Source organism: Marmota marmota, unplaced genomic scaffold (genome assembly GCF_001458135.2).
Source record: "Marmota marmota marmota unplaced genomic scaffold, marMar, whole genome shotgun sequence".
Taxonomy (NCBI): domain Eukaryota; kingdom Metazoa; phylum Chordata; class Mammalia; order Rodentia; family Sciuridae; genus Marmota; species Marmota marmota.
The window spans coordinates 82,777,569-82,805,239 of NW_026000026.1; the positions used below are offsets into that span (position 1 = coordinate 82,777,569).

At 32.9% G+C, this 27,671-nt stretch overlaps 1 protein-coding gene across 2 annotated transcripts in view; it reads right to left on the minus strand.

The window, feature by feature from the left end:
* Positions 1-27,671, minus strand: part of Adamts19 (ADAM metallopeptidase with thrombospondin type 1 motif 19) — a 251,578-nt gene that overhangs the window by 147,156 nt on the left and 76,751 nt on the right. For both annotated transcript variants that reach the window (XM_015500639.2, XM_048811813.1), the window contains one exon: positions 23,954-23,997. In XM_015500639.2, the coding sequence (XP_015356125.2) occupies positions 23,954-23,997 (44 nt within the window). The remainder of the gene's footprint in view (positions 1-23,953; positions 23,998-27,671) is intronic.

Consider the following 27,671-nt stretch of genomic DNA (forward strand, 5'->3'; position numbering starts at 1 on the left):
TAGAGGCTCCAAAAAATTCTACCAGAAAGCTTCTAGATTCAATAAAAGAATTCAGCAAAGTAGCAGGACATAAAGTCAATACCCATAAATCAAATACATTTCTATACATCACTGCTGAATCCTCTAAGAGAGAAATTGGAAGGCCACCACATTTTCAATATCCTCAGAAAAAAATACTAGGAACTAATTTAACAAAAGAGGTAAAAGACCTCTATAAGGAAAACTACAGAACAGCAAAGAAAGAAATTGAAGAATATCTTAGAAAATGGAAAGTTCTCCCATGCTCTTGGATAGGCTGAATTAGTGTTCTCAAAATGGCCATACTACTCAAAGTGCTATACAGATTCAATGTGAGATCAAGTAAAATCCCAGTGTCATATCTCATAGAAATAAAAAATGCAATCATGAAATTCATTTGGAATACTAAGAGACCCAGATAGCCAAAGAAATCCTTAGAGAGAAGAGTGAACCAGGAGGCATCACAATACTAGACCTTAAATTATACTACAGAGTCATAGTAACAGAAATGGCATGGTATTGGCACCAAAATAGACATATAGACCAATGGTACAGAATAGAAGACACAGAGAAAACCTACATAAATATAGTGATCTCATACTAGACAAATGTGTCGAAAACACACATTGGAGAAAAGAAAGCCTCTTCAACAAATGGTGCTGGGAAAATTGGAAATCAATATGCAGCAAAATGAAATTGAACACCTCTCTGTCACCATGTACAAAATTCAAAACATAGTGGATCAAGGACCTAGGAATTAGACCAGAGATCCTGCGTGTAATAGAAGAAAAAGTAGGCCCAAATCTCCATCATGTAGGATTAAGCCCTGACTTCCTTAACAAGACTCTTAAAGAGGAAGAAATAAAATTAAGAATCAATAAATGGGATGGATTCCAACTAAAAAGCTTCTTCTCAGCAAAAGAAACAATCAATGAGGTAAAGAGAGAGCTTATAGTATGGGAGTAAATTTTTACCACATGCACATCAGATAGAGCACTAATCTGTAGGATATATAAAGAACTAAAAATCTTAGCACCAAAAACACAAATAACCCAATCAATAAATGGGCTACGGAGCTAAATAGACACTTCTCAGAAGAAGATATATAATCAATCAGCAAATACATGAAAAATGTTCAACATCTCTAGTAATTATAGAGAAATGCAAATCAAAACGACTTTAAGATTTCATTTCACTCCAGTCCGAATGGCAGCTATTAAGAATACAAACAACAATCAGTGTTGGCAATGATGTGGGAAAAAAGGCACACTCATACATTGCTGGTGGGACTGCAAATTGGTTCAATCAATCTGGAAAATAGTATGGAGATTCCTTTAAAAACTTAGAATGGGGGCTGGGGATTTGGCTCAAGCGGTAGCGCGCTTGCCTGGCATGCGTGCGGCCCGGGTTCCATCCTCAGCACCACATACAAACAAAGATGTTGTGTCTGACGAAAACTAAAAAAATAAATAAATATTAAAATTCTCTCTCTCTCTCTCTCTCTCTCTCTCTCTCCCTCTCTCTTTCTCTTTAAAAAAAAAAAAAAAAAACTTAGAATGGAACCACCTTTGACCCAGCTATCTTACTCATTGGTCCATTCCCAAATGACTTGAAAACAGCTTACTATAGTGATGGAGCCACTTCAATGTTTATAGCAGCACAATTCACAATAGTCATACTGTGGAACCAACATAGATGTCCTTCTATACATTAATGGATAAAGAAACTGTGGTATATATACACAATAGAATATTACTCTGCAATAAAGGAGAATAAAATTATGACATTTGCAGGTAAATGGATGGAACTGGAGAATACCATGCTAAGCGAAGTAAGCCAATCCCAGAAAACCAAAGGCTAAATGTTTTCTCTGATAAGTGGATGCTAATCTATAATGAGGTGGGCATGGTTGAAGAGAGGAACTTTGGATTGGGCAAAGGAGAGAGAGGGAAGGAGAGGGAGCATGGGTATAGGAAAGATGATGGAATGAGATGGACATCATTACCGTACATGTATGATTGCACAAATTGTGTCACTCTATTCATGTACAACCAGAGTAGTGAAAAATTGTGCTATATTTGTGTACAATGAATCAAAGAGCATTCTGCTGTCATGTATAATTGTTAGAACAAATAAATAAAACAAATTTTAAAAAAGCACAGTACTAGAGTAGGTCATTTAACCACAAAGAAAGACTGTAACACAGGGAGAAAGAAAGGAAGCAACTGCAAAAATCATAGGAAAAAAAGTTACAAAATGGCTATAGTAAGACCTTAACACTAATTACCTTGAGTGTAAATGTATTAAATTTTACAATTAAAAGACGTAGAATGACTAAATTAATACAGTAAAACTCACTTCACTTTTAAGGAACCAAAAGACACAAAATGAAGCAATGAAATAAGATATCTGGGGATATGTTCATTAGCTTACTTCTTTATGCTCACAGACATGGTGGAGAAAATATTGTTAAAGTCTCTTGTCTTACTGCTGTCATGTGTAACTCAGTGTCTCCTAAAGAGCCTGAAAAGATTTCCATTAAAGGGCTGAGCTTTGAAACAACTGATGAGAATCTGAGAAGCCACTCTGAGCAATTGGGAAAACTCACAGACTGTCTGATAATGAGAGATCTAAACACCAAACACCCCAGGGGCTTTGGGTTTATCATTTATGCCACTGTGGAAGTAGTGGATGCAGGCACAATTGAAGACCACCTAAGGTGGATGGAAGACTTGTAGAGCCAAAAGAGCTGTCTCAAGAGAAGATTCTCAAAGACCAGGGGTCCACTCAACTGTGAAAAAGATCTTTGTTGGAGGCATTAAAGACGACACTGAGAACACCACCTATGAGATTATTTTGAAGAGTATGGGAAAATTGAAGTTACTAAAATCATGACTGATCAAAGTAATGGAAAGAAGAGAGGCTTTTCTTTTATAACTTTTGACTACCATGACTCTGTGTATAAGATTGTCATTCAGAAATATCATACTAAGAATGGCCCAAACTGTGAAGTAAAGAAAGCCCGTCAAGGGAAGAGACAGCTAGAGCTTTATATTGCCTAAGAGTTTGAAGAGGTTATGAAACCATTGGTGGAGATGATGGAGGTAGTTTTTTTCTAATTTTTTTTTTTTGAAATGACAATTTTTATAGTAGAGGAAACATCAGTGGTCATGGTGGCTTTGGTGGCAGTCATGGTGGTGGTGGATATAGTGGCAGCAGGGATGGTTACAATGGAGGTGGTAGAAGCTACAATTACAACAATCAGTCATCAGATTTTGGAGCCATGAAGGGTGGAAATTTTGGAAGCAGAAGCTCGGGACCTTATGGTGATAGAGTCCAATACTTTGCCAAACCAAGAAACTAAGGTGGCTATGGCAGTTCCAGCAGCAGCAGTAGCTATGGAAGTGGCAGGAGGTTTTAATACTGCCAGGAAACAAAGCTTAGTAGGAGAGGAGATCTGGAGAAGTTATAGGGAAGCTGCAATTTACAACAGATTTGTGAACTCAGTCAAATACAGTGGTGTCTGGTCCTAGCTGCTACAAAGAAGACATGGTTTAGACAATACTGATGTGTATGAGCAAAAAAGCTTGAGGACTGTATTTGGGACTAATTGTATACCTGGTTATTTTAGTTTCTGTTCTATGGAAAATGTAAAGCATCCCAACAAAGAGTTTTAATGTAGACTAATTTTTTGCATCCACGTTGTTGTTTGATAAATGAAATAGTTTGATCATGATGCTGAATAAATGTACCTTTAAAAAAACAAGAAAATAAATAAGATATCCATAAAACCAAATTCCAAAAAAAACAAAGGAAGACTAGCCATACTTATATCAGAAATCACTTTTAATAAAAAGCAGTAGAAGGAGACAAGGAAAGTCACTGTATAGTGATTCAGAGGTCAATTCAACAATGGGGAATAATTTTAAATATATATGCACCCAATATCATACCATCTGAATATATAAAGTAAATAGCTATATATTGGGGGGGAGGGAGGGAGGGAGAATTTCAATGTGATAATAGTTGGGGACTTTAATACTTCACTTTCAGATGGAAAGGTTATCAAGACAAAAATCAACAAAGAAATAGCAGAGTTAAATTTCACCCTAAGCCAAAAGACCTAAAAGATGTCCACGGAATATTCCATTTAACACCTACAGAATACACATGTTTCTCATCAATATATGGGACATTCTCCAGAATAGATTATATAATAGACCACAAAAGAAGCCTCAGAAAGTTTTTAAAATCTGAAGTCATATTGAGTATTATCTATTCTAACCACAAAACAAGTAGTAATCCATAACAAGAAAAAGTTTGGAAGCTATACAGATATATGGGAATTAAACAACTTGCTTTTAAAAGGCAAAGGATCAAGGAAAAAGTCCAGATAGAAATTTAAAAATATCTTGAAGCTAATGACCTTACTGAAACCTGAAAAAACGGTTCTAAGAGGGAAGTTTATAACAATCAATGTTGACATCAAATTAGTAATCTCAAATAAGTAAACTATCCTGCATCCCAAGTAAGTAGATAAATAAAAACAAACTAAATTCCCCCAAATGGAAACTAAAATATCAAATCAAAAGATCAATGAAATGAAGAGGTAGTTCTTAAAATAAAAAGAAAAGAAGAAATAGGCAATACTTTAGAGGAACAAAAGGAGAGAATATTCAAGTAAAATCAGATGAAAAGGAAAATTACAACTGACACCACAGAAATACAAAAGATTATTAGAGGGAGGAAGAGCAGGAAGAAAAGATTAACATTAAACAGATACATGAGGTGGGAGGGAAAGGGAGAGAAAAGGGAAATTGCATGGTAATGGAGGGAGACCCTCATTGTTATACAAAATTACATATAAGAGGTTGTGAGGGGAATGGGAAAATAAACAAGGAGAGATATGAATTACAGTGGATGGGGTAGAGAGAGAAGATGGGAGGGGAGGGAGGGGGGATGGTAGAGGATAGGAAAGGTAGCAGAATACAACAGTTACTAATAGGGCATTATGTAAAAATGTGGATGTGTAACTGATGTGATTCTGCAATCTGTATTTGGGGTAAAATTGGGAGTTCATAACCAACTTGAATCTAATGTATGAAATATGATATGTCAAGAGCTTTATAATGTTTTGAACAACCAATAAAAAAAAAATTAAAAAAAAAAAAAAAAGATTATTAGAGATTATTATGATCGGCTATATACTAACAAAATTAATAACCTAGAAGAAATGCACAATCTCTACACATATGCACCTTATAGGACTGGTCATGAAGAAATAGAAAATGGAAACAGATTGATATCAAGTAATCAGATTAAATCAGTAATAAAAGTCTCCCATAAAATGAAAGCCAAGGACAAGATGGCTTTACTGCTGAAACCTATCAAACATTTAAAGAAGAATTAATACCACTCTCCTTAAGTGATTTCAGAAGAGAAAGGAATTCTTTCAAAAACATTCTACATGGCCAGTATTACCTGATACTGCAATCAGAGAGGTATACAATAAAAGAGAACTAAAGGTCAATATCCTTGATAAACATACATGAAAAAATTCTCAGCAAAATACTAACTAAATCCAACAGTACGCTAAAGAGAATGCTTACCATGATCCAGAGATGACATTCAACCAAGAGATGCAAGGATGGTTCATTATATGCAAATCAATAAACATAACTTGCCACATTAACAGAATGAATGACCAAAGTCATGTGGTCACTTCAATAGAAAAAGAAAAGGCATTTGATAAAATGCAAAATACTTAACATGATAAAAATATTAAACAAATGAGGTATAGAAGAAAATGAATTCAACGTAACAAAGACAACAGTTAATATTATATTGAAAGAAAAAAAGCTAAAATCTTTTTCTCTTAAGATCTGGAACAAGACAAGGGTGCCCACTTTTGCTACTTTTGTTCTACATAGTACCAAAAGTCCTAGCCAGAATAAGAGAAAGAAATAAATGACATTCAAGTTGAAAATTATCACTGTTTTCAGATTACATGATTTTATATATAGAAACCCAACAAAACTCTACTGTAAAACAATTAGAATAAATAAATTTAACAAGTTGCAGGATACAAAAACAACATAAAAAAATCAGTAGCATCCCTATGTGTGTTATGGTTTAGATATGAGGTGTCCCTCAAAAGCTCATGTGTGAGACACTGCAAGATAGTTTAGAGGTGAAATGATTGGGTAATGAGAGTCTTAACCTAATCAGTATGTTAATCCATTTGAATAGATTTACTGGATGGTGACTATAGGCAACTAGAGAAGTGGGTCATGGGGGTATGACTTTAGGGTATATTTTTGTCCCTACGGAGGAACACTCTCTTTCTCCCCCTGCTTCCTGGTGGCCATGTTCTGAGATGCTTTCCTCTTGCATGATGATGTTTTGCATCACCTTGGGCCTACAGCAATGGAGTTGTCCATCTAGAGACTGAGAACTTTGAAACCATGAGCTCCATGTAAACTTTTTTTTTCCTCTAAAATTGTTCTTATCAGGTCTTTTGATTATGGTAGTAAAAAATCTGACTAAACAATGTACAAATAGCAAATTTTCTGCAATACAAAGTTATTCTATTTAAAATAGCTACAAATAAATGCCTATGAATAAATTTAGCAAAAGAGGTGAAAGATCTGTTCAATGGAAACTGTCACATATTGAGGAAAGAAATTGAAGAGGACATAAATGGAAAGGCATTTTATATTCATGAATTGGAAGAATCAATATTGTTAAAATACCCATACTACCAAAGGTGATTTACAGATTCATGCAATCTCTATCAAAATATTAATGACATTTTTCACAGATGTAGAAAAAAAATCCTAAAAATTTTCAAGGAACCAACAAAAGACCTGAGTAGCCAAAGCAATCTTGAGCAAAAAGAAATCAACAGAAGACATTATGCTATCTGACTTCAAGATACACTACAAAGCTGTAGCTAATAAAACAGCATGCTATTGGCATAAAAGCAAACATGCAAACTGAAGAACAAAATGGGAAGTCTAGAAGTAAACGCATGCATGCATCTACAGCCAACAGACTTTCAACAATGTATGCTAAGAACTCACATTAAAGGACAGACTTTTCAGTAAACAATGCAAAGGAAACTGGATATCCACATGCAGTGGAATCAAAGTAGACCCTTATCTGTCACCAATTACAAAAATTAACTCAATATAGATTACAGTCTTAAATTTAAAAGCTGAAATCATTAAACTATTTGAAGAACATATAATAAAAATATCTCAGGTCATTGAATGGGCAAGAATTTTGGAGGGGCAAGACCCCAACAGCACAGGAAATGAAGGCAAATATAAACAAATGGGATTATATCAAACTAAAGAACTTCTGCATAGCAGAAGGGAATAACCAACATAGTGAAGAGACAACATACAGAATGGAAGAAAATATTTGCAAATTATACATTTAACAAGGAATTATATATGCAGAATATAGAACAAACTCCCCAAAACTTAGTAGCAAAACAAAACAAATGAACAAAACTCTATTAAAAATTGGCAATAGACCTAAATAGACAATTCTTAAAAGAAGTCATATAAATGGCCTAATGGATTATGGATGCATGTGTTTTTTCTTTATTATGGTGATAAAAAATTCTGAAACATACTAACACATTTCTCTTTGGTATTTTCATGTAGGTGATGCCTTTTGAGTCATCCAAAGCCTTCTCTCCAGTAGCAGGTCAAGGAGGGACAAGGATGGATGTACTCTTTCGGAACTCCAAAAGATGGTGGATTGGGCAAGCCAGTGACAATATAGGATGGCTCCAAAGGAAAATTAGTGAAATATCACGTGACTGGACAGACAAAAGGACTGAGTTATCCTTTCTGAGACTACTTAGCTTTGATTACCATGGAAGAAACATAGGAGGGCAGGTTAACCCAGAGGATACATGGATGAAACGACTGAAGTTCAGCAGTGTCAGCAGCAGCAAATGTGAGCAGGGAGGTTGAGTGGCAGGGCAGTGGCAAATAAAATGTGTATAGAGGAGTTGAAGAGGAAGGTCATGGACCCTGACAAGCTAAAGCTCTCAACACCATCTGCGTTCTTGGCAGCCAAGTCCAGCAGTGTGCTTTGTCACCCTGCAGCAAAGTTATTCATCTGCATAGCCCACAACCAAAGTTCTCAGAGGGTAGTGAAAGAACCTGATTGTTGATCTACTTGGAAAGTATAAAATGAGAGGTTATGGGGACTATATGGAAAAAATGAGCATTTAGCTAAGGAAAAAAAGAGATACAAGAATAAAGCCATTTGAACTACAAAAAATAACATTAATGGACAGGTTTAAGTTTCCATTTTCTTGAAATAAAGTGAAGTAGGGACTTATGAGAGAAAGATTTAATACAATATAGAAAGCTAAATACTGCATTGTCTTTGCCTATTTTAGTAGAATTTTCAAAAACTCTGTTATGTGTATAGAGACAAAATTAAGTACAGATGGAGATATGCATGTTTAAAAAGTGTGTGTGCATGTGTATACGTGTTATATTTAAAGTAAGTTTCTAAAGGAAAATAAAACAGTGAATTAACTCATTTTATCATCCTAAAAAGTGATGAAAGTTTCTAAAATCAGTGGACTTTGGATGAGTGAGCATATCTAGGGCACGTTTAAGTTTCTGGAAAGATTTTATTTTAAATATTAACATGGTTCAGGAAGGAGGTGAAAGATGGTTCAAGTAAATGTTTAGGGAAAATGGTGAAAGAAAGGTTGTCCAAGGGAGAGTGGTATATAGGGGAAGCAAAGATGGCTTATTTCTAAATTTTGCTCTCAAACAGATCATGGGGAGCATGTCCTGATAGACAACACATTGCAAAGTAGTTTTGCTTTTGTTGTTGTGCTAACACTTTCTTTAACTTTGGTATAAATCATTCCTTTGAGTGTGATTTACCCACCTCCTCCCACATGAAAATGATTGGAAGGATTGCTGTTATGTAGAAAAGAGAGCAATTTAGAAAATTTTATCTGCAGGCTAGTTTTATACTCCCACCATTGTATGCTATATTTATTATACTTCACATTAACTTCTCTCTCATCCCTCTTCAGAAAATATGAGCCCATTTTTTGATTGTTTTATAAGATAAATTCTTAACTCCTTAGAGAATTTGAATTAAGCCAGACCTTAATGTACATTATTGTTATTTTGCTATATCATTTATAAATCATTAATAAAATATACCATGTGAAATTCTTAATCCAGATTTCAGTACAACTCTGAAAATAAAGTGTTGTGGCACATTGAAAAAGCCATATGTGGTAGCTCACACAACTAGCTCTTGTAAATCAGTAATAGGAAATTTAATGCATAGTCTACATAAACACAGCTTAAAATTGGTATTCTCATTGCTATGTTAATTAAAAGAAAGATAATTTAGAGTTCTTTGGCTCTTTATATGACTTTGCTCAAATGTAAAAGAAATGAGTTGGGTTTAATGATTTCATCTGCCTTGGAGATTAACAAACTGTCATGAGTTTTTAAAAAAATAGGTAAGATGAATCACAGTTAAAGATTTTTTTGTGAAGTAAGTTTAAGGATACAGCTGGAAAATTTTAAAAGTGTTCTGATTGCATATAAATCAGGAATTTTGGCTAACACATTTTTATAATGTTATAACGTAATCATATCCTGAAGGCATTAAACAGGGACAATTAAAACTAAAAATATCATGCTACCAAAAAGCTGTATAAATTGCTTTTTTAGTATGCTAAAAAAAATTGATGGAAATGAATTTATAACTACAAACCAACTCAAAGTTCAAAACAGTTTGACACATATTCCTTTTCCCACCATGCCAACTTTTAATCATTTTGTTACTTTTTATATCTTGCTTTCTACTCAGTATGATCAGTGGGGTTTTCCCCTACATTTTATAAAAAGATTCTAAGTTTTATGCATATGTATTTACATATTAAAATAGACATGGAAGTTACACTGCATATGGATTCTTATTTGGCAAGAAAGAAAGAGGAATAGAACATCAACTTACTCTCTCCAAAAGTTCATTTTGGGATGTGCAAGGTTTTGAATAAAAAAAAAAAAAAAAGTAAGGTACGTGTATCTTCATGGTATTTACAATATACTGGTACACTTTTTTAAATTTTTTAATATTTATTTTTTTAGTTTTCGGCAGACACAACATCTTTGTTTGTATATGGTGCTGAGGATCGAACCCCGGCCACACGCATGCCAGGCGAGCGGGCTACCGCTTGAGCCACATCCCCAGCCCAATACTGGTACACTTTTTTTAAAAGAATAAACAAGACAAATTTTAATCAACACATGATTAAGTATCAAAATTAGGCTAAGAATAGAAGAACAGTGCAGTGACTCAAAAATAGCAAGAGTTAGAAAATTAAAAACTAACCTGCAATGTAGGGAAAATATAAACAGCAAATATTTAAGCTTGAAAGTCTGCCTCAACCATTACTTTATATACTGTTAAGAAAATTTTACAATAATAAAAAGATAAGGTATTTTGGGGATAATTCTTTTTTATTGGTTCTTTTTTGTTATATATGCCAATAGAATATATTATGGCATAAAAGCATGGAATATAATTTGTTCTGATTCAGTCCCCAGTACTTCCCCTTCTCCTCCCTTCCTCCTTCCCCAAGTTCCCTTCCCTCCACTCTACGGATCTTTCTGCTATTTATAGTTTTTTTTTTTTTTTAATAGTATCTTGTGGATGGACATGATGGTGAGATTCACTGTGGTATATTCATATATGTGCATAGGAAAATTAGGTCAAATTCATTTTACTGTCTTTCCCTGTCCCATCCCTCCTCCCTTTCCTTCATTCTTCTTTCTTTACTTCTGTGAGCAGTATTTTTTTTATTCAAGTAAAGGAGAGAAATCATTTTATAAGCTAGAGATACCTGGAGAATATAATTTTCTTTTTCTTTTTCCTTTTTTAGCTTCCGGGGATTGAATTCAAGGGCACTCAATCACGGATCCACATCGCCAGCCCTTTTTTTACATTTTTTTTCAGAGACAAGGTCTCACTAAGTTGCTTAGTGCCTTGCCATTGCTAACGCTGGCCTTGAACTTGCAATCTTCCTGCCTCAGTCTCTGGAGTTTCTGGGATTGCAGGCGTGTGCCACTGTATCCACAGCATGAAGGATATAATTTTCAGTTTAAAATAATTGTAACAAAATATGTCTGATGTTCTTAAATCGCTAAGCATTTCAAATATTAAGTTCAATATAAATAATGTTTTGACATAATTTGTTGAATATAATATGTATTTATATAAAGACAAGAACTCTAACCTGAGATTTATTTTATGAGATCTCACATTTTTAGGTTTTTCTAACAAATTTTTTGATAGTTTAAAATATTTTGATTGAAGTTTAATAATAGATTTTTCATGAACTGCTTTATGCATTAAATATGAAAAAGCAAAACAAAAGATTTTAGTTTTAAAAATTAAAGCTTAAGTCCAAATTAACTAAATTATAGACATTAAACAGATACAGGGTTTTTGGTTTTGTTTTGTTTATCAATTATACTTCAATATAACTGGGTTTTTTTGGAGCACCTGCCTCATAATAATAATAACTGGTGCTCTTATATTAAATGCTACAGGGTTCAGTCCCACCCTAGATGTTAGTTTTATGACTACTGGAAAGTCTATTCTCTTTTCTGGGATTCAAGTTTCTCAACAATATATCTAGGATAATAATTGGCCTTAGGAATGCTAATTAATTTAGATAAACATTTTTCAAGCATATGCTAGTCTGAAACACGGTAACCATTAAATATTAAACTAAACCTTTTTATAAAATGAAATAATAATCTCTTATCACAGTGAATGCTTAAAAGGTCAAAAGCAGTGATATCTCTTAAAGGCCATGTACATTAATAGAAGCTTAACAAGAATTCTTTTCCACTGATTACATTGTTTAAATATGTGATGAATACAAAGCTGCCACTTCTCAAAGACCAACTCTGAAAGATACAAGGAAGAGTTCAGGGAGTTTTGAAATTAAGATGGTTTTTGTTTCCCAAAGTTATATTAAGCATATTTTAATATTCACATGTTGTTTAATTACTGCATTAAAACAGTCCCCAATAGAAACAAAATTGTATAATTAATATCATTGTTTAACAGTAAAAGATGTTGAGAAGAGAAATATTAAAAGTATAACTTTTTATGATAATTCCTAAGAATTGTGTATCCAAGTCTTATCCCTGCAACATATTTTGCCAAAATAGACAGATAAAGTGCCTGATTTATGTTTTGGACAGTACCTAATAAGAAATACAACAGCAGCCAAGAAATAAGCAAGATAAATCCATCTTCTTTTTTACTGTGAACCATAAAAAAGGTTATGTTTTTATCAGGAGTTCATTGCCATACAGCAGTATACAGGTTAAGCACCTGGGATGGTCAAGTCCCTATTCTGGAAACAGAAAGGCACCAAGACCCTTGACCATAAGGTATTAGGGTACAACTGGGGGAGGGAGTGAATGAAATACAGGGTATAAGAAAGATGAATTGAAGTACACCACACCCATGCATGGTGTGAGAATCTAGGAAGTCTAAATGTGTAATTTAATCAGGGTTCTGAAGAAGGCATAGAATTTGAACATAGATAAATAGGTAAGGAAAAATAATAGGCTTCCTCTAACATAATATATAGGAAGACAGAATCCCACTAAAATCTGCAAAAAGTATCAGTTGTCAGTTACAAGAGTGCCTCTATGTTAATTCAAAAGGCAAAACACTGAGGAGATGTAAAAAGGCTTCTTACGTGTAGAGAAGGAATAAAAATACAGTATGCTAGGTCTGGGCTAGAATTCAGTCCAATATTTCAGTTAATCTTCTGTTTTCTAGACCTTTCTCATATGAGAATTAAGTACATGATAAAAATTATGATCTTTTATATATGCAACATATCTCATTCAGACTATTATAATGTGCAAATAGCAGTGACCTGTGGCCATCTTGATTGATAAGAAAAAAATGAGAAATTATACCCCATCTTATTCAAATGTATGATATGTCAAAGATGTGTAACTAATTAAAACAAATTAAAAAAAAAAAAAAAACAAGGTTGAGAGGAATGGTATAAAATCAGTTTCCAATACCTGTAACAAATGCTTCTGTCTATTCCTAGTGCGTCTAATTACTATTGCTGGGGCATTAAGTAATGAAATATTGAAGTTACAAAACTAATTATGATGTTTAATACTTCCAAAATAAGTACTTATAATGTATTACTTAAATTTCTGATTATATAAACAAATGCCTCAAATGTGTTTGTCAATAATAGAATGATCAGCCAGGTGCGGGGGCCCATGCTTGTAATCCTATCGACTCAGGAGGCTAAGACAGGAGAATCTCGAGTTCAAAGCAAACTTCAGCAATGGCGAGGTGCTTAGTAGCTCAGTGAGACCCTGTCTTTAAATAAAATACGAAATAGGGGGCCGGGGTTGTTGCTCAGTGATAGAGCCCTTGCCTCGCATGCGTGAGACACAGGATTCAATCCTCAGAACCACATAAAAATAAATAAATAAAATAAAGATATTGTGTCCATCTACAATTAAAAAGATTTTTTTTTTAAAAAAAAATGCACTATGGCTGGGGATGTGGCTCAGTGGCTAATTGCCCCTAAGTTCAATACCCAGTACTACTACTACTACTACTACTACTACTACTAATAATAATAATAATAATAATAATAGAATGATCCTAAGGGTAGTTGGCTTGTGGCATCCAGATTTATGTTTTTCTTTGATCATAATTATTAACTCATGTCTCTTAACTTTTAAAACTGCCTTGGTATGAATTAAAACTCTCTGGATACCTTATTGTTTAGTGACTCTCACAGGTCTTTAGATTTCAAAGCTAGAGTGATGCCCAGGCCCAGTCTGACTCCATTAGGTTTTTCTTGCTGGAAGTCCAGAGAGTTGATGCATTTCCTGTGTTCTAAGGTGATATCACCCAATGTACCTCCTTCAAGAATCAATTTTCCCTTCTCCTATCCTTTCAGGGCCACAGGGCAAATGTTCAGAGCCACTTTACTTTAATGTGCTTTTATTCATCACTACTGAGACAAAGGAAAAGAAATATTAAAAATGGAAAAATAGCAAAGATCATAGGTTTGTGTAAAGTTCTTCCAAAATTTTCCTAAAATACTTTCACTGTTATACTGTGCCATCAGATATAATAATTAGGAATCTCTTTGAATTTCTCTCCTTGGCTTTTCTTCCTTAAAAACATCTTGTCCCTTCCTACTCTGCCTTCACAAAGGACACATGTACACTTTTATTCTTGATGAGTTAAATTTCTTTAGTATATAAGCTCCCAAATCAATGTGTCAATGTATGTATTCCTTGTCTGGGTTGGTTTTCTATTGCTGCAAAACAAATTACCATAAATGTAGCAGACTTTTTTTATGCCACAGTTGTATAGGTCAGAATTAGGCAAGTTTGACTAAATTCTCAGCTAAGGGTCTCAACAAAGTGAAAACTAAATGTCATCCAGGCTGGGCTCTTATCTAAAGGTTTTGGGGAATCAGTTTCGAAACTGAATTGTTGGCACAATTCAGTTCCTATTTCTTCTTGAAAGGACTCACTTGGCTAGATGTGCATATCTTCAGGTTAAGTGAGGGGATTTAATTAAATCTGCAATATCCCTTCACAGCAGCACCTATGTTCATATTTGAATGAATCATCAGGAATGGAAAATAAAAAGTGCTATCTTTAGAATTCTGTGAACAACACTGAACATAGTTCATTTGCTTTTCTGAGGACATCCACATTAATCCCTAAGCAGTACTTCATAACAACATATCTCACACAAATATGATAACCTCTGAGAATTTCAAAGTGACCATAGTTTATATGAAATCACACAAATTAAAGGGTACTGAATGTTTCTAATACGGATGATAATCTTTTCCACTAATGTACCATTCCCACTATGATGATTAAACAAGGAACCTTAGTGTCATCCTTGAATCTATCACAAACTTGAATTGAATTTTGAATAGAGTAAATACACACAAAAAATATACTTCAACTCCCTTGTATACTTAATTATGCTACTAATTAAGACAGAAAGTAAAATTTATAGAGAAAGCAGCCTTATCTTTGCCTGGTTCAAAGAATTACAAATTTAAAAGATTACATATTAAACTAAAATGATTTTTCAGTACCAACAATATGACTGTATCCACAAAGACATAGTAGAGAGATGATGCTAGTAATAGCTTTTGGTATTTTTAGTCTCTGAAGTTCTCTATGCTCTAGGTGCCACAATGCAAGAGAAAATGCCACACTACTGTTTAATGAGAATTAAGCTACTTAAAAAATTGGCTTCGTCTCTTCTTCTCACTCAATAAAAATGATTACTTCTGCTGAAATGTGGTTTGGAGAATGTATTGGTGTTTGGAAAGGAAGTGTCTGGAGATTCTCAAATGTGAAGTGTCAACATAAAAGGGTCATTTAAATATGTTTTAGTTCCTGGATGTGTTTCTTCTTAGTATTTGCTTCCTGGGTGGCCTGTATACCTGTTTGAGGATTGTCCAGTGCATAAAATCAGAATATTCAGAAGCACACAGGAGAATAAATTCTATAATTCCAACCTGCTCAAAGACAGGGAAAGAACATTTGTTAGAAATATTGAAGCATCTAAATCTTGACAGTAGAACGGACCTCATGGAGCTGAAGCTGATGCCTTTCTCACCAACAAGTATTAGAAAAATATTCATATGATCTGCTGGAAACCATGTTGATCAGCATTCACCTTTGCCACTCTAAGTATTTACAATTTTCCAAACTTTAAAGTCCTTAAAAATACATGTGCATACACATGCACATGCACGTGCGCGCGCACACACACACGCACTTGTGATCACTAACTACCTCCATTGATTATCAGTCATAGCCAGTTTATGGAAGAATTTCTCAAAGAGGATTGTTCAGAACCCCAGACTTCCAAAACCCTTTGCAGTGTGACCTCTAAGACCACTTCAAGAGATATATGCAATGTCAAAACAATGTAAACATCTGTATTGATGAAGCAAAAGCAATGGTAGGTAAAATTGCTTGACCCCAATAAAGGCAATGGTACCAAATTTTAATGTCACTTATTTTTCACTGCCACTCACTCCTAGTAGGAAAAAATACCAGTTCCACTTTAAAAATATCATAGGTAACACAGCAAAATTGTTAATTTGATAAAACCTGAACACCTGAGTTCATTCATTTCTAATATTTTGTGACAAGAAGGAAGTATAGATAAACCATTTCTGCTGCTCACTAAATTATGATATTGCCTCACTGAAAAGTCCTGTGAGGTTCTAAACAAACTGGTCTTCGCTAAGCACCATTTTTACTTGAAAGGATATGTCTGATAAACACAAATTGATATTCAGACTTTGATATTTGGCTGACAGATACCCCAAAATGAACAAAGTAATCCAGTCACTCTATAGAAACCACATGATGATATTATTGTGGCCAAACATAAAGTCTGAACTTTCAAATAAAAATGAAAATATTTAAAAATGTTTATCTTCCTTGATGAGCTTGATATCAATAAACATGACATCTGTAGCTATCTCCATTTCTAGTACACTTAATGTCAACGTTAAGATTCTCCTAAGTCCCTAAGCTAGTACTTCTCAACTGACCAATGATTGATGTTAAAAAAAATCCATTTAAAACATAACAATAGATATTAATTTAATAGAGTATGAAAGTTTACTTATATGCTTTTGGAATTCACATTCCACAAAGCTTGAAGGCACTACCACTTGGGTTTTAGTGAACTTTCAAAGAATTTCCACGATAATCTGAAAATGCATCTCTTTTAGTAACTACTTATGTAAGTCACATCAAATTTTCCTTCTACTGGTCAACCAAAATAACATAACATAAAACAACACCTTATATGCACATATGCAACACGGGATTCCAGCTCTCTCCTACACAGCAGATACAAGAAAATTTGCAAAAATCTAGAAAAAATTATATTATTAATTTTATCATGAATGGTATACCCATTTTTTAAAGACCTTTATTTTGTTTATTTATTTTTATGTGGTACTGAGAATCCCAGGGCCCCGCACATGCTAGGCAAGCGCTCTACCGCAGAGCCACAACCTGAGTCCCAATAGTATATCAATTTTTTGTGTGTGTGTTTGTGTGGTCCTGGGGATTAAACCCAGGGCTTTGTGCATGCAAGGCAAACACTCTACCAACTGAGCTATATCCCCAGCCCACTATACCTATTTTTCATTAAAAAAATGTGAAAGCTATCATTTATGCTAACATTTGATAAGTTTATTTTAAATTAAATTAATAAAATATTTTTTAGAATTTCTCTATTTTTTTTAAGAGTTAGGATAACATTTTTTTTAGTTTTATTGATTTTATATTTTTTAAATACACGACAGTGGAATGCATTACAATTCTTATTACACATATATACCACAATTTTTCATATCTCTGTTTGTAAATAAAGTATGTTGACACCCAATTCGAGTCTTTATACATGTACTTTGGATAATGATAAATTCATTTTAATTTATAACATGGAAATAATTGATAAATATAATCTATGTAAAAAGGCTTTCTGAGATATTGTTTAATTCTCAATACACACATATATAAACATACAAACATATTTATTCAAACATAGTACACAGTGTGGCTTCTTGATTGATTGATTTATTGATTAATTAATTAATTATCAACTACTGATAATTAATTTACTCCTGATTGATAACTATTAATGTCCTACAACATGTCTATATTGAAAATAATATTTTATTTGGTTATATGTCTACAAATACTATATATATTTAATTGAAAGTTTCAATTATTTGACATATGTCTTAATATCAATATCTTAGAATTAAAATTTATTATATTTTAAAAATTTTGATAGTATATAAAATATTCATCTCTTAAAAATCAATGACAACTGAAGGAACCTTAAAATCCATGAAATATAGCAAATATTCCTAGACAGAAGATTGTTTTTTCTTTCTTCACTTTTATAATGGCTTTTGCTATGCAGCAATTTTAAATATTCATATAGTTACATTCAAACAATTTCTTTACATTTTTCTTTAAACAATCTGTCTCTACCTCAAAAACAGAAAATCATTTTTCTATATTTTCTTTTACTTTTAGAAATTTAAGAAATATGGCATTGATTTCAACCTTTGTACATATGAATAATCATCTTAACATCATCTATTGAATATTGCCTAACCCAATGAATTGCAAAATAATTACAAAGTAATTACAAAGTAATTTCTAAATACATGCAACTTCATTTTCTTATTTACTCATATCTGAAACAACTGATTCTCCTTCCATATTTTATCTTCACTCTAGCTTTAGCAATTTTTAGGTTATATTATTCCATATAACATTTAGAATCAGACAAATAAATTTCCTTTAAAGCTCTTTTTTTTAAAAAAATAATATTTTTTAGGTGTAAGATGGACCCAATAATTTAATTTTTTTTTGTTTATATTTTTTAATATGGTGCTAAGGATTGAACCCAGTGCCTCACATGTACTAAGCAAGGGCTCTACCACTGAGCCATATCCCCAGCCCCAAAGCAATGTTTCTAATGCTATACTATTGGAAAAAATATATATTTATGGATTTTTGTGTAAGTAACTTTCACTGGTTAATGAAGTTCCTACTTTTTCCTATTTTGCAGCAGTTTTTATCATAAGTGTGCTATAAATTTTATGAGACATTTTCTTTGTCTAAACAAGATGATCATATGGTTTTTATCTTTATTTGGAATTTGTAGTTACATTTTAAGCCTTTTAATGTTGAACTACCCTTGCATTTCTGGAATAAATCTGGAATTAAATAACCCTACTTGGTTATTTAATATGTGCACACACACATATAATGAGATAATATTTGCTAATATTTGGTTTTGATTATTTTTCCATTTCTTTCCCAAGTAAGACTGGTTTATCACTTTTATTTTTTTTTCTTTCTTGGTCCTCTCAGGATTTGTCTAGAAATTTTTAGGTTTTTAATACCTCTGTTTCTAGTCTGTAAAATGGTTTGTATATTATGGAATGATAAAATTTTAGAATTTTGGTAGAAATCATCTGTAAAATAATCACAGCTCAGTATTTTCTTGGGAGTATTTTGATACATTTATCCAATTTCTTTAATTCTTAAGAGATGATAGGGCCTTTTAAAGTAAGGTTTAGTTTCTCAACAAAATTGATCAATTATGATTAATCATGTTTGTTAGCACAGCCTGAGTTTACTATTCTTTACATATATTTATATATCATAGCACTAACTTATGTTTTTTTTTTAAATCTAATCTCTATCTTTTTACTGCTTCTTAAAAGTAATTATAGTGCCAAAATTATTGTCCTGATGGTCTAAACGTTGGAGAGCACCGTGCTTCTTGATCCTTTCTCTACAAATGATAGAAAGGATTATGTATTAGAAAGTATATGATATTCTATGACTGCAGTAAAAATAATTACAAATTTGTTCTCTTGCAGTTCTGTGGCACTGGACCCAGACCTTGTGGCCAAATTCAAGGTGCAAGCAGGGCTATCTGTATTTTTCTCTGGAGGCTAGAGGAGACAGAACTTCTTTGCTTTTCCATGTTCATATGTTTTCATGTGTGGCCCCTCCCCTTCCTTCAAAACCAGCTATGAGTTGTCTCCTTATCACATTTCCTTGTGCATTTCATGAGTGATCACATCTCCCTCTGACTCAGAACTCACATACCCCCTTTCCACTTTTTCTTCACAACCCTTGTGGGTTACTCCAGGATATTCTATTTTAAGGTTCATTGAATCACAGTCCTGGTTCCATCCACAATCCTAATTCCTGAGGATGGAACTTCTGAGTGACTATTATTCTGCCTACCATAGATAAGTAAGGGAGCTTCACTCAAAATACTCACCATATTTCATCCAGTATAATATTAAACATTTAACTGAATTATGACAAAATTAAAATAAGCAATTGATTGTGAAATGAATCCCAATTTCAGAGATGTTAAAAGGTATATGTACTTTAAAAATCAGTTGTTGATTAAAATGCCTAATGGAATTTTTTTCTTCCAGGATCTATATACATCTACCTACTGACCTACCAAACTATTTCCCTCACCAAAACTACAGGAAAAACTGTGTGATAAATGGCATTGTAAAAATGATTTTTGTTTTATACCTTCTAAGTAACTTTTCAAATAAAAGCTCACATAAATAACTACAATTTATCGATGGAAGCATCTATATATATGATGTCAGTGAAGCCCAATTCATTTAAAATGTATATTCCTTTTGACTTAACAAAAGAAAAATAGTTTTGAAATTATAATAAGATATAAAATGTATTTCTGAGTGTATATATTTCCTATTTCCAATTTTATTCTATAACTTTATTCAAATATTTTTCTTGTAGTCATAATTATATTTATATTTGTTTCTACCACATGAATGCACCATGACATAAAAGAAAGATCATTCTCATTATAGTCAGAAGAGCTTGGGTAGAGGCCCAGCATTACCATTTTCTAACAGTGATGCTTGCAAATTTCTTACCTTTCCTCAGGAACCAGGAGATGTGCTAGAAACTGCTGCACATTGAATGCCAATTAACAATGAACCACTTTGCAAGTGTTATTATGAAGTAGATAATAAAACCTCCATTTAAGAGGTGTGGAACCCAAGCTATTAGAGTGTTAGATAAGTGCCACTTTCACATGAGTAATAAACAGAAGTATAATATGTCAAAATATATTCTACTAAAAAGAATAAATTTTTTAAAAACAAAAATGAGAAAATAAATAAATCTAGATGTCTGACTTAAAATCTATGATCTATTTGTTTTATCTCACAGCTTTCTTTTTTTGTAAAATAGTAATGATAATAGAACTAGAAAGCTCAGAGTTTGAGGTAATTAAATAAAATGTCTGGGGATGTATTATTGGAATTCTAATTTTGCAATACAAAGTTTACTATTGCTCTTAAAATACAGGTATTATTCTCCATTCATAACTCAAGTTAATAATATAAATTCAAAGCCTTTAACTGCTATCCTTCCCTTCTTGCTCTATATACAGCAAGAGTAGGGAAAAATGTCAAAGTTATCATTCAACCCCATATTATTCAAATCATAAAGTATTTTTTGTTATAGTATCCAAAGGGAAATAGGATGAATTCCTATGTTACAAATAAAAGATGAAAGAAGAGGCATGCTGAGTTCAGAAAGCATCTGATAAAAACACAACACTCTGTATTATATAGGGAGACTTTAAAATGTGTATAAAAATTTTATGGATTTTCATCCAAAATGTATTTTGCTATGTTTTATTAGAAATTACAGCATCTAAGATGGTTAATAAGCTATATGTATTTATTTAATATTATTTTGCACAGTGCCACTAATATGAGTTATTTAAAGTAGTCAAACTTTTAGAAACAGTATGCTTATCAAAAACTGAAAAAAAAAGATAAATCCATTAGGAATTACCATAAAACATCTCTTGGTAATACAACTTTGCTAACAGATCTCCATAAAATTGTAATCATTTTTTAAAATTTCTCATTGACATACAATAATTGTACACATTTACAAGGTACAATGTAATAATTTGATGCATAGACTGTTATGACACACGACTAAAGCAGTCAGGGTCACTCCAGGAATAACACAGAAACAGAAAGTACCTTTTTCTTGGGGTTCAATGACTGCTCTTCTGCCCCAGCTCCCACAAGGGAGGCAAAAGAGGCAGGCAAAAGAGAGAGCGCAGCCTGAATCCTTATTTATTGCGGGGAAGACACTTGAGAAAGTTGCACCCAAATGAGTAAAGGGATTTGGTTTCAGCGGGTTGTAATCCAGGCCCAGGCTGTAATTCCTTGCTAAGTGAAGATGAGGTCTACCTGGTTTCAAGCTGCCAGCAGAAGCCAGTTCCACACCTCCATCACTCAAGGCTAAGGGTACGTGCTCAGCTCCTATGTGCACAGCACCTGTGTTCATGGTGGCCCCCGACAATATACAATGTGTAATGATCCAATTTGTTTAATTTTTAAATTAAGTCAAAGAGAATTTTTTATTAGCACTTTTTATTAATGTTAATATAATTGCTGCATATACTTCTTTTCTTGTGAATAAATAGGTAAGCATCGGGGAATATTTTGGCGTTAATCTATAAGTCACAAATAAAAGACCTCAACTGGATTAAATAATAAGAATATATATTGGCTCACATACCAAGAAATCTAAACATTAGACTGGACTTCAGGGGTGGATAATGTAATGTTTCAGCTAGGTTAGCCAGGAGAAGGATCTGTCCACCTCCCCCTTCTGCAGTGTAGGTAGTCAGATTCATCCCAACACTGGTTTCTATTGTGGTTACAGTAATCATGGTGGCATTTCTCCAATTATTATACATACTTACAGTGGGGACATTTAGGAAGCAATTCTAACCACTAAAATGTTCCTTTTATCAGCTCAATGAGCCCATCAGAACAGAGGTCACATGTTCCATCCAGGACAGTCCTATATGGTGGCTGGCTTAGGTGGGCTCCTGAAATGAACCCTGGATAGGCCTGGGCTAATCATAAAGATATTGCCTGACATGGTTATTTCTGTCATTTAGTCAAGCAAAGCAAGACCTCGATCTGCCCGTTTTAAAGAGAGAGTCTGTAGGAAGGGGAAGATAGCACATCACGTCAGTGCAAGAAAAGGTACCTATTTTGAGAAAAGCTTTATTGATGATCAAATGTTTCCATGGTTAGGGTGATTAAAACTACATCAAGTTTTGATTTCTGGAGATTCAGGAAAGAATAGAAGAAAACTGCAGAAAGCAGGTTAGTGAGGTCACACTGGGAGTTTCATCCGTAAATCAGTTCAGCTTCTCCCTAACTGTGTAGCTCTTTATGCTCTTGGTCCCTTAGGCACCAAATATTCCCATCATCATCATCATATTTCCAAATCACCTCATAACCATCTACTTTATATTAGTTTAATTATTTTGAACATTTTATCTAAGATTTTAAACATAGAAGGAGGTTAATGGGAACTAAAGTTAAAGGAAATAGTTTGAATTATTTTTAAAATACACATAACTATTTATTTAATTTCATTCATTTTATTTATTATTCATTTTGCAATGAACAAATGACACCACAAAGATGGTTAATTTAAAATATCATGCTTCAGAAATGAAGCCCACTTGATATGCCCCAGATTATGACACAAATACATTTTACCAATTATACCTTTTTACATAAAGCTATATGACTTAAAATAGAAAAAAAAACAATATTTGGGTATTTTGGGACAGGTAAATTGATTTTTATATAGATGCATTTATTTTAAAATATAAACATATATATGGCCATTCTCTCAAAATTAGAAAAACTGTGAGTCATAGATTCTACTGTTTGAATGGTTATGTTTTACGGATTTTAGATATCCAATTTAAGAGATGGAAAATTTGCCGCTATATGCACTAAGAATCCTTACAAGTCAGGCAAATTAGATGGTCTTTCTTCTGATACACTCTGCAAGTAACTTCAACCACATAAAACAGAAAAATAAATCAATATATTTTGTCCTGAGTTACCAGTAACAATAGAATTTTATCAAATGTATGTGTTTATCTTTGGAAAGTCAACAAAAAATAATTGATGATAGTCTTAATGTATCATTTAAAAATTGTCTCCATATATAGCTAATACATGACTTGAACATATTTCATTAATAACAGAAGTATCAACCAATGATTAAATATGTTGGTGGAATATATATTTCTCTAACATTCTAAAATATTTCTTTAAAACTTCCACACTAAATATTTTACTATATTTAAAGCATCCATATATTCAAAGTCTCCAGAATTCCCCCAAAATGTGAAAATGTTAACACACACTTACCGACAGTGTCACAGGGTTCATCTTTATGTACACAGAAATCTTTCCTAGAAAGAAGAGTAGAAAATCAAAGTAAAGATAAATTTATTTGCACAATCAGTAGATATCACGTGACTCATTTTAATAGTTATGATTAATTAAACACATCTTTTATCCCCTAAGTATTTAATAAATAAAATTCAGAATAAGATTTAACTAATCATTAATTCTAAAAAAATGGAAGATTAAGATTTCATGGTACATTTATATCTGATGTTGAGACATTATTGTCTCTTGTTTTAAGTTTTTGCAAGATTGCATGTTTTATTTTAAAACAAATAGTATCTAGTGTTTGGATATGGCTTTCCACTTGTATAAGTATTAAAAAATCTCTACTTCACATAACAAAAAGGTTTTTCAGATTGGAATTTTAAATGTAAGGTATAAAATTTAGAACAGCATAACATTTTTATATCATAAGATTAGAAATAATTTTAATGGCCAATAATCTTCCAATAAGGACCTGAGGGAATTAGTATTTACACAAGTGGAATCTATCTATGAATAACATTCTACAATTTTACTATATCTTGAAGAGCATTCCTTAGGAATATTCACTCTTATTACCAGTTACTTAGGATTTCACAGACCATAATTTAGTAGAACTTAATCATTAAGCAGTTTACAGCATGCTGTACAAAAATCAAAACATTTTATGTTTCTCTTACTCTTAGGCAATCACTTCACCTTCTTGTGCCTCAGTCACCTCATCTAAAACTTAGAAGTAATAAAAATTTATCACATAGTTTGATTATGTAGGTCAAAAGATTTAACATATAAAACATGTAAACATGTTTATTGTGTAAGTTGAGTGAATTATATCATATAAGCCATTAAAATAATGCCAGGCATAGAGTAAACAGTCAATTTAGCTATTTACATTTTTCTGTGTATTTGTTTCCATTGCTGCTATCCTTTTACCATAACATAAGCAATTTCCTATTGTTGAGCATTTAGGTTCTGTTAAACATTGACTATTATAAACAATATTACAACGTTCCTATGTATGTGTGTGAAGGAGAAAATAAAAACTATCTTTAAAAAGAAAATTCCTCTTTCATTGGATCTGAATGCCATTCCTAAATGAGAAAAATGACTTCAAAATATTAGCATGATACTTCCGCTAACTCTCCAAGGATATCTATATTAATAGCTAAAATGGCAAGTTTTCGGTTACAACTGTTTGGCTGATCAGAAACATTTATGATTTGGTAACTACATACAATTTTGCAAATTTCCTTGCTTGATTGAATGTATGTTGTATATTTGCAGCAGTTCCATCCATGCTCACTAGATTCAGCTATTTACTGTTCTGATAGGCAATTCATTAATATAATAAACAAATTAGAATTGATCAATACATCTGTTGCTGAGGAAGTACTGCTGAAAATCCAGAGTGGTTATAAATTCTTTTGACTTTTCCTTCTTGTAATTTACTAATTTTGCTTTGTTTATTTCAAAGCTAAGTTATTGAGTACTTAAACTGTTTTGTATTGTTTTAAATTACTGTTTGAATTACTGTGTAAAATTCATATTTATCCCGTATATTTTCTTTGTTAAAGATTATTATGTCTGATATTGATAGATATTAAGATATTAGTAATACATGGTTATTCACTTAGCCAATCTTCTTTTTCACTTTTAAATTTCATTTTGAGTCTACAGCAAACAGCATATGGTTAAAATTTTAATCTATTAATATAATATTCTTAAAAGTAAATTTAATCTTTTCTTCTTCTTCTTCTTCTTCTTCTTCTTCTTTTTCTTCTTCTTCTTCTTCTTCTTCTTCTTATTATTATTATTATTATATTTGGATTTGTCTATAATCTTACTTGTGATCTCTATTTGCCAAGCTATATTTCTTTGTTCCTTTCCTATTTAGTTTTATCTCCCTCTCTTTTATCTAAAAGTGCTTTAAAGCAATATTAAATTGTGTTTCATGTATGGCTACATTTACATTTTAAAAAAGAATCCATTAGTTTCCTGTTTCTTCTGCAAAAATTATTATTTGGTAGAAGTAATGCATATTTATTATCTTACAGTCCAGCGGTAACATCTGAAATGATTTTTGCTGGGCTAAAATCAATGTGTTGGCAGTGTAGTGTACCCCCAAGAAGCTCCAGGAGAGAGTCACTTACCTTGCATTTTTCAACTTCTAGAGGTGGCCAAATTTCATTTAATTTTTAATTGGTGCATTATAATTATACTTGATAATGCGATTCATGTGACATATTCATACATGCACAATGCATAATTTGTCCCATTCCATTCCCTATAATCCCCTTCCTTTTCCTCCTCCCTCCCTTCATCTCCTTCTCTAGTCTAATGGTTTTTAACTCCTATTTTCACAAGGTCTTTTTTCTTTACTTTTTTTTCCCTCTGGCTTCCACATATAAGAGAAAGCAATCCTTAATTTGAGTTGCTTATTTTGCTCTCCAGTACCATCCATTTTCCTTTAAATGACATAACTTCATTCTTGTTTATGGCTAAATAAAACTTCATTGTGTCTATATACACACTCTATTTATCCATTCATGTGTTGACAGAGACCTATGTTGGTTCTGAAACCCTGCTGCCAGACTTCTTGACCTGTGGTCCCTTTTCAAGCCAACTTCCCTCCAATCCCTGCTCCCATCATCACATCTCTCTCTGCCTCTCTCCCCTATACCCTGGGATTGTATTGGGTCAACACTAATAATTCTGGTCCTTAACATAAACTTACCTACAATTTTTTCTGTTATATAATTTTTTTTAAGGTTTTGGAGATTAGAGCATGGACATTTGGGGGAGAACATTATTCTGCCTACCACATTATGAAGTCAAACAACAATCCTCTGAAATGGAAATGAGGACAACCACTCCATTCACAATATCTTAAAAAAAAAATAAAATACTTGGGAATCAACCTAACAAAAGAGGTGAAAGACTTATACAATGAAAACTACAGAACCCTAAAGAGAGAAATAGAAGAAGATCTTAGAAGATGGAAAAATATACCCTGTTCATGGATAGGCAGAACTAACATCATCAAAATGGCGATATTACCAAAAGTTCTCTATAGGTTTAATGCAATGCCAATCAAAATCCCAACGGCATTTCTTGTAGAAATAGAGAAAGCAATCATGAAATTCATATGGAAAAATAAAAGACCCAGAATAGCAAAAACAATGCTAAGCAGGAAGTGTGAATCAGGCGGTATAGCGATACCAGACTTCAAACTATACTACAGAGCAATAGTAACAAAAACAGCATGGTACTGGTACCAAAACAGGTGGGTGGACCAATGGTACAGAATAGAGGACACAGAAACCAATCCACAAAACTACAACTATCTTATATTTGATAAAGGGGCTAAAAGCATGCGATGGAGGAAGGATAGCATCTTCAACAAATGGTGCTGGGAAAACTGGAAATCCATATGCAACAAAATGAAACTGAATCCCTTTCTCTCACCATGCACAAAAGTTAATTCAAAATGGATCAAGGAGCTTGATATCAAAACAGAGACACGCCCACTGATAGAAGAAAAAGTTGGCTACGATCTACATACTGTGGGGTTGGGCTCCAAATTCCTCAATAGGACACCCATAGCACAAAAGTTAATAACTAGAATCAACAAATGGGACTTACTCAAACTAAAAAGTTTTTTCTCAGCAAAAGAAACAATAAGAGAGGTAAATAG